General features: G+C 43.8%; 1 protein-coding gene and 1 long non-coding RNA gene across 4 annotated transcripts in view; one reads left to right on the top strand and one right to left on the bottom strand.

Annotated features, from left to right (window-relative positions):
• Positions 1-17,840, top strand: part of CNIH3 (cornichon family AMPA receptor auxiliary protein 3) — a 264,615-nt gene that overhangs the window by 127,167 nt on the left and 119,608 nt on the right. The window contains exon 1 of one of the 3 annotated variants that reach the window (XM_020879483.2): positions 13,271-14,412. The exons of the other annotated variants lie outside the window; for them this stretch is intronic. Within the exon in view, the coding sequence (XP_020735142.1) occupies positions 14,332-14,412 (81 nt within the window). The 5' untranslated portion in view covers positions 13,271-14,331. Of the gene's footprint in view, positions 1-13,270; positions 14,413-17,840 lie in introns of those variants that run through there. 3 annotated transcript variants of the gene reach the window in all.
• On the bottom strand, positions 6,027-13,680 carry LOC139037521 (uncharacterized). Its single transcript, XR_011490394.1, has 2 exons — positions 13,611-13,680; positions 6,027-8,066 (listed from the first exon to the last, which is right to left on the bottom strand). It is a non-coding gene; the product is annotated as an uncharacterized lncRNA (long non-coding RNA).

The raw sequence follows: 17,840 nt of genomic DNA, 5'->3' as shown, positions 1-17,840 counted from the left end.
TCCCTCTCTCCCAGCCACCGCCTGCTCTGAACTGTGAAGTCATTTATGACCTGCACTAATCTGAGGCAGTTAGTCCAGGCCTTTTTTTGAAGTGCAGGGTTTGGAAACCAGCTTTGCTCTCAGGTTGCCTGGGTTTGAATCCCAGCTCTTCCACTTACTAGCTGTGTGTCATTGGTAAAGTTACCTAACTTCTCTGTACCTCTGGGCCTTTCAGATGGCATATGGGAGGAGACTGGTCTCACTGGGGCAGATGGGTTTCTTGGAGGCCTGTTTCAGAGGATCAGGAGAGACCATAGGCTAATCAGGCCCAACTGTCCTGGCATCTGCTCCCTGCCGTGCACGCCAGGACATGAAGGTTGGTGCAGTCCCAGCTGGAGCTCTTCTGTTTTTGAGGATCCCTGGCCCTGAACTGTACAACAGCCCATTTTTACTCTCAGAGGCTGAGCTGCCAGGTTTCCTCAATCTCTATCCAGGAGGTCCACGTCCGTCAGCCTCTACCTCTGAGGTTTAGTGAGCGGGCTTTAGAGTAAGAGCTGGACATGGATCCTAGCAGACCCTGCTGTCTGCTATGTGACCTCAGGTAAGGGCCTGACCTCTCTGAGTCTCAATTTTCTCATTGATAACATGGAGATGATAAACACCCACATCACAGAGTGTGGGAATGAGAGGAGAGAGTACATGGCAAGTACTTGCTCAGGATCTGGCACCCCTCTTTTTTTAATTTCCTTCCCATTTAGTTACCACAGAGCCCTGAGCTCCTTGTACTATACAGTAGGTTCTCATTAGTGTCTATTTTGTACATAGTAGTGTATATATGTCAATCCCCATCTCCCAATTCATCCCACTGCCCCAGCATTGATTATTAATAACCACTATTTATTAATACTTTCACAGAATGTCAGATACCAGAATATCAGAATATTTTCAAAGAATATCAATACTTTCAGAGAACATATAAACAGTTGCTGTTGTTATCTGGCGGGGTCATTGTCACATGTGGTGCTCATTCAGATGATGCTTCAAGGACTTGTTTTGTCCAAAAGTGAAAGAACTTCATTCCAAATACAAGCATGACGGTGTGTGTGTGTATGTTTACAAACACTCTGATCTTTGTAATGGTTTCAGATATCCTTTATAAGAATCGACAAAATGGAATAAGTGACTCACAGCTTTAATCAATAAAAATCGAAAGTGCCAATAGAGCACAGAGGTGTGGAAAGTTTCAAAGAGAAGAGCTGGGATTCTCAGAGCACGTTGAAGAAAGGAAGGGAAATCATGAAAGTGATATTCAGACTCCATAAAATTAGATCTAACATTAATCTTGTGAGTTACAGACTCATTAGCTGTGGGACTAAACTTAGTAGCCTCAGATTTTCTGCAGAACGCCTGAAATTGTTATTAAAGACAGCACGCCGGCTCATAGCATGTGGGAAGCATGGGAAGATATTTCACATCTGATGGAAACAGTCAGGCCCTCAAATCTATCTGACTTAGCAAATGGAAACACAGGGATGGCAACACATAGTTTCCATGTTAGTAGTAACGCTGGCCCTGTCTGTGGCGGCATCCACTTTCGTGCTTTACGAGGATAAAGGCAGACTCCAACATGTACCATTAACCTCCTCCTGAAATCTCTTCAGTTTCTGAGTAAGACAATTTCCCCTGACACCACAGCTGCCTCTTAAGCAGTATTGTTAAAATAGATATTCTATCTCCAGGTGTGAAAGGAGCCACGGCCAAGAACAGAACGGGGTGTTTCTGACAAAGGCTCATTGTTTGCAATCTGTTTACAGTGCCTGTTTAACAGAGCTAATAATAGCAAAATCACAATTTCCACAGAAGGCCGCGTTGGCAGGAAGATGACATTTCGGTGAGTTCAGAACATAAGCGGGAAGCTGCTTCCCACTCCTCTGCTTACCTAACCCAAGGACTCTCTGGAACCAGTTCTGTGGTTCCAGGCCCTCCCTGGTCCCCCTCTGTCCTTCTCCCCACCATTTTTTGGTGAAAATGTGGCTTCTGTGAAAGGCTGGGTCCTGTCTGCGCAGGCCAAGCTGGCTTATACCTGGTGTTCTTGTCAGAACCAAAACACATCTGCAGGGCGTGGTGAGATAAATTAATTTGCCTAAAGTCACATAGCTTCAAAGTGGAAATTGAAGCTCAAAGCTTCCTGACTAGTTTGTTGTCTGATTCAATTCACTGACAAATACTCCTATTGAACATGCTGTATGCCCGAAGCCTCATGCTAGGTGTCTCTCTAAGTATCTGCACTTCTCTGTTAGGGTTCTTATCAAAGTCATAGAGGGCTCTGTTAGATTCTTACGGGCATGGATTGTGTCACATCTTGGGGGACAATTGAACTGGTAAGTGCCCTTAGGTAAATAAGTAGGAAATAGACATGATCCATCTGCGTGTCATCAGTGGGCAGACTTAACGTCAACTACTCTACTAGTGACAGCGATACTTGCATCAGTCCATCCACCCACCTATCCATCCATACACATACACATCCATTTCTTGAACCCTTCCTAGACATCTATTATATGCCAGACACTGGGAGGGATAATGGTGATTCAAAGAAGAAAGTCTTTGAATCTTTGATAAAAAGAAAATCTTTATGTCAAAGATGTCCCAGTTTAGAGAGGGAGAGAGGGAGATAGATATTCAACATGTAAAGAGTTGAATTATATATATATATATATATACACATACACACATATACATATATATATAAAAAACTCATATGTGTGTATTAATCACTCAGTTGTGTCCAACTCTTTGTGACACCATGGACTGTAGCCCACCAGGCTCCTGTATCCATGGAATTTTCTGGGCAAGAATCCTGGAGTGGGTTGCCATTCCCTTCTGCAGGGGATCTTCCTGGCCCTGGATCAAATCCAGGTCTCCTGCATTGCAGGCAATTCTTTACCACTGAGCCATCAGAGAAGCCCATAAAACTCATATATATATATAAAACTCATATATATTATTATATAACAATATATATAACTCAATCACTTTGCTGTACAGCAGAAACTAACATGACATTGTCAATAAATTACACTTCAATAAAATAAAAATTTAAAAGTTGAATTATAAGACAGTGTGGTTCAGTTCAGTTGCTCAGTCGTGTCTGACTCTTTGTGACCCCATGGACTGCAGCACGCCAGGCTTCCCTGTCCATCACCAACTTCCAGAGCTTACTCAAGCTCATGTCCATTGAGTTGGTGATGCCATCCTATCATCTCATCCTCTGTTGCCCCCTTCTCCTCCTGTCTTCAATCTTTCCCAGAATCAGGGTCTTTTCAAATAAGTCAGTTCTTCGCATCAGGTGGCCAAAGTATTGGACTTTCAGCTTCAGCATCAGTCCTTCCAGAGAATATTAGGGACTGATTTCCTTTAGGATGGACTGGTTGGATCTTCTTGCTGTCCAAGGGACTCTCAAGAGTTTTCTCCAACACCACAGTTCAAAAACATCAATTCTTATGCATTCAGCTTTCTTTATAGTCCAACTCTCACATCCATACATGACTACTGGAAAAACCATAGCTTTGACTAGACGGACCTTTGTTGGCAAAGTAATGTCTCTGCTTTTTAATATGCTGTCTACGTTGGTCATAACTTTGATTCCAAGGAGCAAGCATCTTTTAATTTCATGGCTGCAGTCACCATCTGCAGTGATTTTGGAGCCCCCCAAAGTAAAGTCTATCACTGTTTCCATTATTTTCCCATCTATTTGCCATGAAGTGATGGGACCAAATACCATGATCTTAATTTTCTTTAATGTTGAGCTTTAAGCCAACTTTTTCACTCTCCTCTTTCACTTTCATCAAGAGGCTCTTCAGTTCCTCTTCACTTTTGGCCATAAGGGTGGTATCATCTGCATATCTGAGGTTATTGATACTTCTCCCAGCAATCTTGATTCCAGCTTGTGCTTCATCCAGCCCAGCATTTTGCATGATGTATGCTGCATAGAACTTAAAAAATCAGGGTGACAAAATACAGCTTTGGCGTACTCCTTTCCCAATTTGGAATTGGTCTGTTGTTCCATGTCCAGTTCTAACTGTTGCTTCTTGACCTGCATACAGATTTCTCAGGAGGTGGGTTAGGTGGTCTGGTATTCCCATCTCTTGAAGAATTTTCCAGTTTGTTGTGATCCACACAGTCAAAGGCTTTGGCATAGTCAATAAAGCAGAATTAGATGTTTTTCTGGAACCCTCTTGCTTTTTCTGTGATCCAACGGATGTTGGCAATTTGATCTCTGGTTCCTCTGCCTTTTCTAAAACTAGCTTGAACATCTGAAAGTTCACGGTTCATGTACTGTTGAAGGCTGACTTGGAGAATTTTGAGCATCAGTTTGCTAACGTGTGAGATAAGTGCAATTGTGCTGTAGTTTGAACATTCTTTGGCATTGCCTTTCTTTGGGATTGGAATAAAAACTGACCTTTCCAGTCCTGTGACCACTTCTGAATTTTCCAAACTGTACTTATATGAAGTATCTAGACTAATCGGATTCATAGAGACAGAAAGTAGAATGGTGGTTGTCAGGGTGGGGCAGGGAGAATGGGGCCTTATTGTTCACTGGGGGTGGAGTTTCAGTGTGGGAAGTTAAAACAATTTCTGGAGATGAATAGTGGTGATGGTTGTATACAATGTGAATGTACTCAATATCACAGAACCAAATGCTGAAAGATGGTTAAAATGGTAGATCTTCTATATGTTTTAACAACAACAACATCCTTTACACAAACAGGGTGGTAAGTTACTCTGAAGTCTGAGGACAACTGACCCCTGAAGCTCCAGCCTGGTCCAGACCTCAGAGCCTTTGTGTCCCTGCTGTGGAATGGGGCTTGGGAGGCTGTGGGAATCAGAGCAAATGCAGGTATAAGATCTGGAGTTGTATCTTACCTAAGCTATCAGGGAGTTTCCTTCATTATGCACTTCTTTCTAGAGGCCATGAGTTCTATCTACAGTGGACACCAAATTAAAAAGGCCACTTAGTGAATAAAGAACATTTGCAATGGTCTATCACTACAAAACAACCAACCCCCAAACTTAGTTACTTAAAACAATAACCACTCTTTGCTCATGGCCAGCCCTGGGCTAGGTTCAGCTGGGTGTAGTCTCTGCTGTATGTGGTGCTGGACGCAGTTAATCCATGGGTCTGGGGTTGAAAGAGTCAAGTTGGCTCCCCAAAAGTACGGGGAGAAACGGGGGCTGGCCAGGCCTCTGTTCTCATGGAATAACATAGTTAATAAGTCAGATTGAAAAAAAAAAAAAGCCAGATTGATTTTTTATTACTTTCAATCCATGGAGCTTTGCAAACATCATTAGGCAGAATGACACTATTTAATAAATAGAAGCAACTTAAAAATTCATTACGCTTCTGACTCTTGTCATCACTCACTTTACATAATTTATGTAGATGTTTGAACAGCCTTCTTAGAATTTATAATTTGTTTTGTTTCAAGTGGTATATGATATTTCTTTGTTTCTCTAAAGCTTCTTTTATTTATCCTTATAGGCTTTATTACTTTTATTAATTGTAGAATTAAATCGATTTAACAGAAACACATTTCTTATAAAGTCATGGAAAGTGTGACTAACACTATTAGAATATTGTTTATTAAGGCTAATTCTCTAATTTTTTCCTACATGTTTACTTCCATTTTACAAGTTACATCAAGATGAAAATAAAAATTTTAAATTCTATGGGTGTGGGATCAAGATGGCAGAGTAGGAAGATCCTAAGCTTGTCTCCTCCCATGGACACAGCAAAACTACAACTACGTACAGAACAGTTTTCCAACGCGATGTTCCAAAATCTGAGATGCAACAAAAGCAGTTCTAAGATGTAAGGTTATAGTGGTACAGGTTGAACTTAGGAAACTAACAAACAAAAAATCTCAAAAAAATTATCCCTACACCTAAAGGAACTAGAAAAAGATAATCAAACAAAGCACAAAGTTAGTAGAAAGAAGGAAATAATAAAGATCAGAATGGAAATAAATGAAATAGAGACTAGGGGGTCAAGAAGTACAAACTTCCATTTATAAGATAAATAAGTACTAAGTACTTTACATCCTTCATTACATCATCCAGGGGTAATTGAATACAATGACTTAGTGTCAAATTAAAAACATTTAGAAATATTTCTTAAAATTTTGACTGAAATAGGAACTTTTTCCCTAACATATAGGCACTAGTACTGTCTGAACAAAAAGTTTCCATGAAACTATGTCTTACTGACACTGTTTTTCTTAAACATTGGCAATAAAGTTTGGGTATTATTTCAAATATTATTCTAACTCCACAAGATCAACAAAAGTTAAAATTTCTTATTTTAAAATAAAATTTTAATATGCTTTTATATGAAACAGTTGAAGGTTCATAGAAAGTGAATGTTTTACTCTTTTGATTTACAATAAAATAAACTTTAAAATAAGCTGTTTTCTCATTTCAGTAGGTATATGTTTTCCAACAAGTGGGAACATAAATCTAGAATGTAATGTATTCTTACATAGATACTATTCTTTTTTAAATGACTGTTAAATATTTCATGTTGGGAAATACTTGATTATGCTTAAGCACATGCTGGCTAGTGTTAATCCTTTTTTTTTTTTTTAATGTACATATTTATGTGTTTACTTGGCTGCTTCAGGTTTCAGTTGTATCCTGTGGGATCTTTCGTTGCCTCACAGACTCTAGTTGTGGCACCAGGCTCCAGAGTGTGGAGGCTTAGTAGCTGTGGTGTGCAGGTTTAGCTGCTCTGTGGCATGTGGGATATTAGTGTCCTGAACAGGGATTAAACCCTCGTCCCCCGCACTGCAAGGCAGATTCTTAACCACTGGACCACCAGGGAAGTCCTTAGTTAATTTTTTAAAAGGTGCTTTCTGAATATTTTAAATCATTTAATCAATATTTTGTTAAATTTTGAAGATTTTGTTCTTTCAAATATGTTATAGTGTGAAACTGATCTTTTGATTATTTCATTGATAATTACAATTCTTCTTATTGAACCTCAAGCTTTGGCAAAATGTGATTGCCACTCAACAGAGTGTCTTTTAACAGTCAACTCAGAGCACCATTTGCATCCTATATTTACATTCCTAGTACAGACGAGACACTCATATTTTAAAACAATCTATTTTGCATTAAAGAAATAAAAAGTATTATGTGAACTTGTACCAATTCTTGCACAGTATAAAAATGTTCAAGTCATTTTGAAATCTACACAGTAGGTATTCTAGGCTACATTTCATTATTAATATTGTTTGTTCTTTGCAGACTCAGAAGATTGAGTTGTATGATATTTAAATGGAACATTAATTAATGTATCCATGCTTGGTCCTCTTTTTTGTTCTGAGAGTTTTAAAAGGTATTTATTGACAAATTCTTCAGTTTATAAATATTGAAACACTACATTTACCACTTACACAAACATTACAATGCACAAATACAACTGAAGTAGCAACTATTTAAAATCCGTGGCAACCACATGGTTCCAGCATAGTGATAAACAGGGATGTCAACTGCATGGTGTACTCTGTGAAAAGTAAGCATCTGAGAGGCCCGTTTATCAACGGTCCTTGTGACGTTCTATGACAACTGACCCAAATGAATGAGTTTAATTTAGAATCTTTATTATTTATTAATTTTACTGTTTGCGGCAGTAACTGTCATTCTACTTACCAATTGGAACAGAAATTTTTCTAGAGTATCACAATCACTAGTTATATCAGTGAATATTGGCTGAATAAGTTGCAAAGCAGAAAGTAGAAGGTCTTTGAAGTCAAGTCAAGGGTTCTTCCTGATTTGGGAGAGATTCTGTGAGATGTCCCTGAGAAGAAAAGATGAGAGAGGAGAGAGCACGGCTTTGGCAGTAGCAAGAAGGAAGCAGGAAGCAATGTCGTGCAGACAGCGAAAAGGGCAGAAGTACGTGTTCTGGAGGTGACCCACATAGTGCTTCATGCCAGCAACTCATGGAAGCAGCAGGACCTCAGAGACATGGCAGTGTGGTGCCCAGGGAGGCTGGAAAAACCAGGCAGAGGAGCTCCCAGACATACCACCTAGGAGAGAACAGAAGGCCAGAGGTGAAAAAACCAATGACCAGTTCAGTTAGGATGTCTCAGCAGGAGCCAGTTGGACAGACAACCAAAGCCCAGTGCTTTGGTGCTATGTAAGTCCCGCAGAAGCTCTATCCGAACTCATGGGGGAACCCCACTGAAGGCTGATGGTGAATTTCCTACTAGTCCGGCAAGCTAGAAGGGAGGTCCAATTGGATTTAAATTATTTTAAGGAAAATGAAGGGATTCATCCAGCAGTCATGAGTCTACAATTGATAGCCAGTTTCTCCACATGTGTGAATGTGTGCCAAGCAAATTAAGTAGACAAATTCCTAGGCTAGATAATGCTAACTTAGATTTCTGAGGGCATGCAGAGCAACAAACAAAGTCACTGTGCTCAGTGCAGAGCTGTCAATAGCAGGCATTCAACTTAAAAAAAAAAAAAGGATTGGTGAATAAACTATATGCAAGCAAAAGGTTATAATGCTTTGAGAGATGAGGAGTGAAGAGAAAATCTTTAGATCCCCGTTTGAACAAACCAGCTATAAAACACAATTTTGGGACAATTGGAAGCACATATAGCAAGACGTTAACAGTTGTTGAATCCAGGTGATACATAGTTGAATATTCAACCTGCTCTTTTCTTGCTGTTCTATATGTTTTAAAATTTTATAATTTGTTGTTGCTGTTGTTTAGTTGCTTAGTCATGTCTGACTCTGTGCGACCCCATGGACTATAGCCCGCCAGGCTCCTCTGTCCATGGGATTCTCCAGGCAAGAATACTGGAGTGGGCTGCCATGCCTTCCCCTTGGGGATCTTTCTGCCCCAGGGAATTGAAACTGTGTCTCTTATGTCTGCCTGCACTGGCAGGCATATTCTTTACCACTAGTGCTACCTGAGAAGCCCCAGTAAGGAGATACTTTCAAAATTTTTATTTGTTTGTCTGAGCTGGGTCTTGGTTGTGACCCAGGGAACCTTTGATCTTCATTGAGGGATCTTTAGTTGTGGCATGTTGGATCTAATTCCCTGACAAGGGATTGAATCTGGACTCCCTGCTTTGGGAGCACGGAGTTTTAGTCACTGGACCACCAGGGAAGTCTCAGGATATACTCTTGAATTCTGTGCTAAATGAAATCTGGTCAGATTTTCCTATCAGTGGAATGGGGTTGGTGATGGGATAGACGGGGCTCATAGCCCACTTAACTGAGCTTCCCATGGATTCAAAGACATATGTCTTTAAACTTTGACTGTTTCTCTGATTGATGCTTATGGGTCAGGTGGAGAGGGAGGGTAAGGGGAGGAAGAAGCAGGATAGGGCTGAGGGTTGGAAGAAGCTTCATGATGAACCAAGTCTTCAGTCATGTGGGGACATATTATACGTCTTCACCCTTGAGAAACTGAAGTATTACTATTAACAAGATAAGAGAAGGAAGAAAACCAAAACTAACCTGTATACATAAGCCTGGGAAGAGGTTAGGAGGCTAACCTAACCTGTATAAAGAGATTCAAGGTCCACTGAAAGTCAAAGCTTCTGCCATCTTGGGCCTAGTTGGTTCTAACCAGTTTATTTCATATCCTCAAAGGACTATGTCATTCATTTATAGGATGTGCCCTGCCCGCTTTCCTCCTGTTTCAGAAGGCCCAACTATGTTGTCAATGGTACTTGCTCCCTCTGTCTCTTTAGCTTTTTCATTCTTAATGTGTTGATTTCCTTCTTATGATCACAAAATTGCTGGTGTATTTCTAGGCATCAGGTTTGCATTCCAGTCAAAAAGAAGTATATATTCAGAGGTTCAAGCTGTGTCACAATGGTCGCTCCTACCTGCACAGAGGCTAGGGGAAAAAAAATCAAGTAACTGGCTTTTCAAATATCTACAGCAGTTGAAACAATATAGGTTGGCAGGATATTATGATTTATAAGAAATATATATTTGGTCATTCAAATGTCCACTGTCCTGACTCACTGCTCCAAAAACCCTTGAAATATCCTGAGAGATAAGAGCAGTATGAGCATCTTTTGTTATAATATTTGATCTTTTGTCCTCAGTTCCTGAAATCACTTCAGAGCCAGAAAGGTGAAATGGTGTCTTGTTATCCATAACAAGCTCCTTTCTACAACAACTGGTTTATGTTAGTGATGCGACTTTTGGAAAACTCCTAAGAAAGGGGGCGAGTTGAGTGGGGAATCAACTATGATTAGTTACTGACAGTAGGATCAGTCCTACTCCCTGATTTCTGGGAAGGGGAGAGGGGATGGGGATTGAGTTTGTCAGCAATGGCCAAGAGCTTTCAGGTTGCTGAACCAGAACACATCACTGCGGGTGGTGCCTACCAGACTCCATGGTGACAGAGGCTCTTAAGTTTGAGAGCCTTCCAGATCTTGTTCTACGTGTATCTTGATCTGGCTGTTCATTCACAACCTTGAATATCTTTTGTAATAAACTGGTAATCTAGTAGGTAAACTGGATTCCTGAATACTGTGAACTGCTCTAGCAAATTAATCAAATCCAAGGAAGGGATCATTGGAGCCTCCAATCAGTTGCCAGCTGGCAGAAGCAGAGGTAACTACTTGCTTGTGCGATTGGCATCTGAACTGGAGACTGGCTTGTGAGACTGGCCCTTAACTTGTGGAATCGGATGCTATTAAGAGTTGAGTTGAATTGTAGGATGCCCAGTTGGTTTCTGAGGATTGCTTGGTGATATGGGAGGACCCCTCACATTGGAATTGGGTACAGAACACTTTAGTTGGTCATGCAACATCCATTCCTAATCACTTTATTCCTTGCCTTCCTGTACTGTGTCACATGTACTTTTATTTTATTTTTTTAAAGACATTGGCTTGTGGAAGAGTTATGTACTGCCTCAGCAATCAGCTTGGGAACTTTATGAGTCCATAGGAATGCCCACAACATATGGGTACTAGATAGTTGTTTAATAACAGTAACTGCCTGGGATCTTATTTTCTGAAATTCTACCACTGCAGTCACTTTACTAAGATACCACTTTATAACTGATAAAATGAGATACAGCAGGGCTGGGGAACCCACAAGAAACATAGGGCCTGTGATATGGATGGAGACTTGAAAGAGTGTAGGATAATTAAATTTTCCTTTCATGTAAAGACTTCTGATTCTGGTAATGCTGGGTTAGATATTTCAGACCAATCCTCCTACTGAACAGAATTTTAAAAGCTTAATGAAATATATATATATATATAAAATATTCTTAAAATTTATATATATTCTTATATATTTATATTATTAAATATATTTATATTCTTATATATATTCTTAAGGAATATATATACTCTTAATATATATTCTTAAAAGCACCAAAGACTGAACAAAGGAGTACGGAATTACTGAGGCCAAGTTCTGAGGGTGGTTGGAAACCTAGAGCGGCTAGCCTAGCACTTGGGGCCAGTTTTTCTCTAGAGACGTTTGCTAACCTAGAGGAGGTGGCTGACAGGCTGAGTTGTGCTTTAGTGCTTTGCAGGGTGGGGGCAAAAGTCAGAGTGCAAGGACCACTATGGTTTAGAACTTGATAACCCACTTGCTTTGGCTTGGGATCTAAAATGATTGCTCCACTTGAATAAGAGTGAACCAGAAATAAAGACATCCTTCACACAGACCACAGTTAGTGGGTTAGTCCACAAAATCTCAGTCCCTAAAACTGGATCCAGGTAATTTCAGAGTGCTCATTTCCCTCAGACACTTGGTAAAAGAAGCATAAAATTTTCCTTGGAGAAAGATAACATCATCTTAAAAACCTCAAATTTCCACAAAGAACATTTCAAAACAAAGTTTGACATACAATATAAAATCACTAGACAGATGAGACGCTAAGATTCCATAAGAAGGAACCAGTAGAAACAAAAGACAATACATCAGCTTTAAGGGTCTCAAAATATTTGAATGATCAAATTTCCCTTTGAGATTATTGTATTGTTCTGATGTTACAAAAATTTATGCAGCATAATCACAACAATTAAAAGAAATAACTGATATAAAATAAAAAGCAAAAAATAGAGCTAGAAAGAAATACACCACTTTTGTGTTAGTGGCGTCTGAGAGTGGCAAACAGCGTTTGCTTCATTTTTTTCCATCTATTTCCAAATTTTAATAAAACTTTATACTCGGAGACATATTTAGGTGAAAGATAAAGTGGCAAAAAATCTAACACAGGGCAGGGCTGAAGTCACAGGTGTGCAACCTGCACAGTTGCAGGGCTTGGGGGAGGATGTCCTGTACTCAGACGGGCCTCACCCTTGGTTTAATAATCTGCTGTTCCGATGTTGAAAGTCTCTGTGTGCTGTGCTTAGCCGCTCAGTCGTGTCCGACTCTTTGGGACCCCATGGACCACAGCCCGTCAGGCGCCTCTGTCCATGGGGATTCTCCAGGCAAGAACACCGGAGTGGGTTGCCATGCCCTTGTCCAGGGTTTCTTCCCAGCCCAGGAATCGAATCCAGGTCTCCTGCATTGCAGCCGGATTCTTTACCAGCTGCGCTACCAGGAAGACCCCTCTCCCCCATACATATTTAAATAAGAAGCCCCACATTTGCATTTTGCACTTGGCAGTGCAAATTATGTAGACCTAGAGGCAGTTAAATGTGGACCCTTATGCAGATAAGGAGACCGAGATTTACAGAGGTTAGGAAAGGTGCAGTAGAATGGGGTCTGACTGCAAAAGCACAAGCTTTTGATACTTCCACTAGACCAACGCCAATACACACCGAACCACTGCTGCCGCCTCTCCAGCCCACAATAGTCCTCAAAGTCTAGCTTTCTCAATCCCAAGGTCAGACGGCGGGGGAGGGTGAAGGCTGCGAAGGAAAGACGCTCACAGAGAATTTGCAGGGATGCGCAGCCTGAAGCATTATGAAATCCATAGCTGGGAAAACCCACTGGACAGCCCTGGGGTCCAAAAGATTTTCCTGTCTCTCCAACCAACACAGCATCAGCATCCCCAGCCCTTACAATGCCCACTCCAGAGTAACTGCGAGATCAGCCAGAAGCCTCAGCCTTAAGGTGCGAGGTACACACATACCCTTCCGCAGCTTCCCACCTCCTCCAGACGCACGTGTTTAAAGAGTCCCTGCTCCTCCCCACCCCGCCCCACCTCTGCACCGCCTTCCCGTCCCGTGCCGCCCCGCCCCACCCACGCTGCTGGCCTCAAGTTTCCTCCGAGAGGCCGGCGCGCACGAGCGAGGCAGCCTCGGCGACCGAGCGCCCAGAGGCGCTTAGCCGCCCACCTTTCCCCTGCCCCGCCGCCGCCGCAGTCTCCGCCCGCCGGGGAGGGCGTGCTCGGCGGAGCCGGAGCCGAGGGTGGGGCGCCAAGAGGGAGGGGACCCCGGCCGCGCAGCTTCAGTGCTCTCAGTGGCATAGGCAGCAGCAGCAGGTGGAGCGAGCTTCGCGGTGAGCAGCTCTTGGCCTGAGATCTACTCCAGCGGGTCCTGCTGGGCTGGAGCCTGTTTGCCCGGGCTCCTGTGCCGCTTAGACACAGGAGACACTAGAGTCCCACCCCTAGTTTCCGGGGAACTTGGATTACCGAGGTTGGTGGGCCGGGGGGCCGCTGGAGCCCGGCGCGCCTAGGAGCGCACGGCAGCTCTGGAAACCGCATCCGGGGCGCAGGACCAAGGGAACCTCGCTCTTCTCGGCTACCTAAAGACCTGTTTTCCCGGGAAAGAGCCGCTGCTGGATCTGGGATTTGGGAGGAGCTTGGGGTCCCCCCCCCGCCGCCCCCTTCCCGGGCACCTCGCTGGACGCTCTCGGTTGGCGCCCAGGTGGCGCGGGAGGGTCCTGAGCGGCGCTCTCGGCTCTCCTGTGCCTCTTAGACGCGGGAAGCAGAGGGGGCTCTTCCCTGGGATTCCGTGGCTCGCGCGGTCCTCCGAGGAGTCCTCGCACCCCCGCGTCGTGTTGTCTCGAGAAGCTGGCTGGTTGGCACTAACTGCAGAAGTTCGCTATTGATTTGGTTTCTTCTTTGATTTGGGGACAGTTCCCGCCAACGACGCGCGACGCACCTGTCTTCGCGGACGAGCTGGCGTCTCAGGTCACCGGAGCCTGCGGGGATCCTGCCCCTATCCCAGACCCGCAGGGCTCTCCGCTGGCGTGCCTCCTTTCTAGCCACTGGCCTCGAGCGGAGGGTGCAGACCTGGCTCCTGCTGTCCCCCGCCTATTGAGGGAGTGCGGTCCTCCAGAGGGACTTCGGCCTCCTAGGCGCTGCTTTGTGTGTTGGTGTTGGGGTGCGCGCGGCCACCCGCCGGCCGGCCATGGCCTTCACTTTCGCTGCTTTCTGCTACATGCTCTCGCTGGTGCTGTGCGCTGCCCTCATCTTCTTCGCCATCTGGCACGTGAGTAATCGGTAGCGGCTTCTAACTCTGTTCTCGCGCCCCTGGCCGCCTCCTTCCCCAGGTCCTCTTAAATGCCACCTCACTTTTTCCACATCGCGAGTGCGGACGGATAGGAGGCCGGCCGCGGCGCATCCGCGGTTAGACCCTCTGCCGTCGCCCGGTTGTCCCGGGGCGGGAGATGGTTCAGAACATCCCGAGGCCGGCGCGCCTTCGGTGCCCTCCTACTGGCGGCAGGCGGAGGGACCGCCGGGTCGCGGGGCAGGGCACCCTCGCCAGGGCTTGGCCTTGTGTCCCAGGCCCCAAGATGAGGGTCTGCAGCCCCAGCAACCTTCCCCCCACTTCCCGTGCCCCCTCCTCTCCTGCCCGCGGGGAGGCGAAGGAGAAGCGCCACCATGGGCCCGGCAGTTAGTCAAGTAACTATAACAACTAAACATTTAAAATGTCAGCATCTGTGGTCGGTTGCGTTTCCGCATAACTGGAGGCAAAGTGGAAACGCGACGGGAGCGCCTTGTAAGAGGAAATAGGGAGAGGCCGGGCCAGGAAGGGGAGTGGAGGGAAACCAGGTGATGCAGGTGGACAGAGAAGGGGGTGGACAGTGAGGACAGGGAGAAAAGCGAGGACCAGGGAGGGAGACGGAGAAAGAGGCACCTGAATGAGGCTGCGGAGGAAAGTCTCGAAGAGACAGGTGGAGGGGAGAGAGTTTCCTCCATCGCCCTCCTGGGGTCTGAGCCAGTCAACTCCTGAAAGGCTTTGCAGGCGGCACACCTCCTTTTGGCGAGATCCCGGGCATCCCTAGTGGGCATACACTTGCCTGTTCTCCTTCCTGGGGCTGCATCAGGTTGAAGGCAGTTGTGTTGAGTCCTGACTCTCCAGGGGTGGTGTGGGAATAGGGGACAGAGTGCTCCTGAATAGAAGGAAGGAGAGAGAAATGAGGAATGCTGGTTCTCTCACAGAGACCACACAATGTCGGACAAGTCTAGCTACTATCAGAGCTTCCTCCTCTGAGGTGGTTTAAGCTCCCCGCCCTCACCATCAGAGACTTGTTGGGAAGAATAGCTAAGGTTGCACATTTTAGGATCACCCCGATGCTGCCCAGCAAGTCAGGTGCTAGGGAAAGATGCTGAGATGAGTTCCTGGAGGCATGGTTCCCGTGAGCCTCAGAGAACATGCATCTCGTGGATTGAAGACCAGGAGAAAATTTCGTGGTGGGTGGGATGAAGATGTTTTGTACAAATGGTTTCCAGAGTGAGAGGATTTCTTTGAAAATAGAACTAAGTAGCTAGAGCAGCCCCTGTTAAAAGGCTCTCCGACAGGGAAGAGCAGGAACCCCAGGAGGGGGAAGACTTCTGACTGTGTCACCTTAGGGAGGATGCTTAGGAAAGACATCTCAAAAGTGAGGAAGTTGATCTGGATGATCTTCAAGCTTCCCATTATGTCTAAGAGGGTGTAAGTGTGTGAATCAGTTGACCTAGGAATCTAGGGGTGAGAGAGAAGGAATTCATATGTGGGAATTTCGGGGCTGATCAAAAGTCCTGCAAGTGAGAAGTGATGGGATTTTGCATCATCTCTTCCTCTGTGGGGAAAGCTGGCTCTATCATATGGTGCAGAACGGAGCCTTGAAGTTGCTGACACTGGTTAAGGGAAAACAAAACTTTTAGGATAAAAGGGGTGCAGAACAGATCATGCCCAAACATGCAACAGACCTCTCCTAATGTGCTTTAAAGGAGCTTGCTGTGCTTCTTGAGATCAAGGGAGTTGTTTGCATTCTAGAAGACTACCCCTCTTTTTAAGAAATACTTCATTCGCTGTTTCTTTACATTTTTGCCTTGGCCAGAGGGTGGTAGGTACCAGAGAGCTTCATCAAACTGTCAGGCTTAGAGAGCTTTGAATTAGCCCCTGAAGCAAAGCAGGTAACCAGAAAGAATGATTTTCTCTCACTTGGGAAGATAATAAATAATTCAGGGGCAGGTTAATTAAATGGATGGTTTGTGCAGCTGGTTGACTGATAATTTGACTCAACACGGAGCATTGCTGCAATCCTGTGTTGGCCACTGCTCTTCAGGTTCCCAATGCTCACCCCCCTGTAGCTGGACGTGGTCAGGTTCAAAGTCTGGGTCAGGTCCAGACCTCCTTCCTGACCTGGCAAGGTTCCAGTTTCTGATGATGAAAAGAGTTTGTGCTCTTTGAATTCAAATTACAGCAGCAACTCCCAAGTCTCAGCCCCTTTTCCTTTCCTAGTCTTTTTCATCACCCTCTCTGCAAAACCAACAGTCCAAAGCCCCAACTGATTTCTTTGGTTCCTGAACACTGAAAGGGGAAATCTGAGACACATTGACACAGTCTGCGTACCCATTGTGTGTGGGGGTGTTGGTTATACGGTGATGATTATTTCAACCAAAATTTAGGTTAGTCTGTGTTATACTCTGTTTTCTTTTTTTTTCAGCTTATGTTCCTTATAAATTTCTTGATCTGACAAGCTGTATTGATTGCTTACTATATATCGACATCCTAAATAATGACTTAGGCACTTAACAATTTACAGCAGTTAAAAGACCTGCCCCATTGCCATGTCTGGGCTAAAGATAAAAAGATGGTTCTTCTTACCTAATTGTACACACGTAGGGACAGTAAGAGTAGTTGATGTTTGCTGAGTGTTTGTTGTAGGCCAGTCTTAGGTACTTACAGAGGTCTCCTCAGGTCTCCTCTAATTGCTTGCCTGTCTCCTCTCCCCACGGGAGGTCTGGAAGCAAAGATGGATGTGGCCAGTCATAGCACAACTCAGTTTTTAAAAGTGACTGTAGATATTTTTAAAAGAAAGTTTTAAAGCTGAAAATTTTAAAGCTTTCAAGTCTTGGTTTTTACTTTGAAAATGTATCTGCATTTTTTTTTCAAATGGAAAGATTTCATATTACTGATTAATTTATTCTATATGAGCCACCATCTTTGAGTATATTTGTTATAGTTGGAAGGTGCAGAATAAAACTGAGGGTTTTTTTTGTGTGTGGCTTTGCATACCATCAGATACATGGTCCCTTATTGCCCAGGCAGCCTTTTTGTCCTCGCAACTGACATTTTATAGATGAAGAGACTGTAGGAAGAGGTTATGAAACTTGCCTAAGGTTGCACAGCTGGTATGCATTAGAGCTGAGTGTTTATCTGAGTCTCAGGCTGTTATGCTCATGTCCCTTCTCTAACTCTAGTCACTGTCTTTGGATTGTTTAGCTTTGATAATAGTGAATAATATTCCTATCCAGAGAATTACCTTTCTCTGTATGATAAAGTATTTGGAGTTGGAATTTCTGATTAGAGTCACAACAACAGGAAGATGACACCAACCATACTGTATATCCTTTTTAAAAAGAGAAAATCCTATTTCATTTTTTGAAAAAAAAAAAAAGAAAACATATTTTCTCTGTTTATACAAGTTC

Source organism: Odocoileus virginianus, chromosome 11 (genome assembly GCF_023699985.2).
Source record: "Odocoileus virginianus isolate 20LAN1187 ecotype Illinois chromosome 11, Ovbor_1.2, whole genome shotgun sequence".
Classification (NCBI taxonomy): Eukaryota; Metazoa; Chordata; class Mammalia; order Artiodactyla; family Cervidae; genus Odocoileus; species Odocoileus virginianus.
Note: the sequence above shows the minus strand (reverse complement) of the source record. Positions and strands in the feature narration are given on the sequence as shown.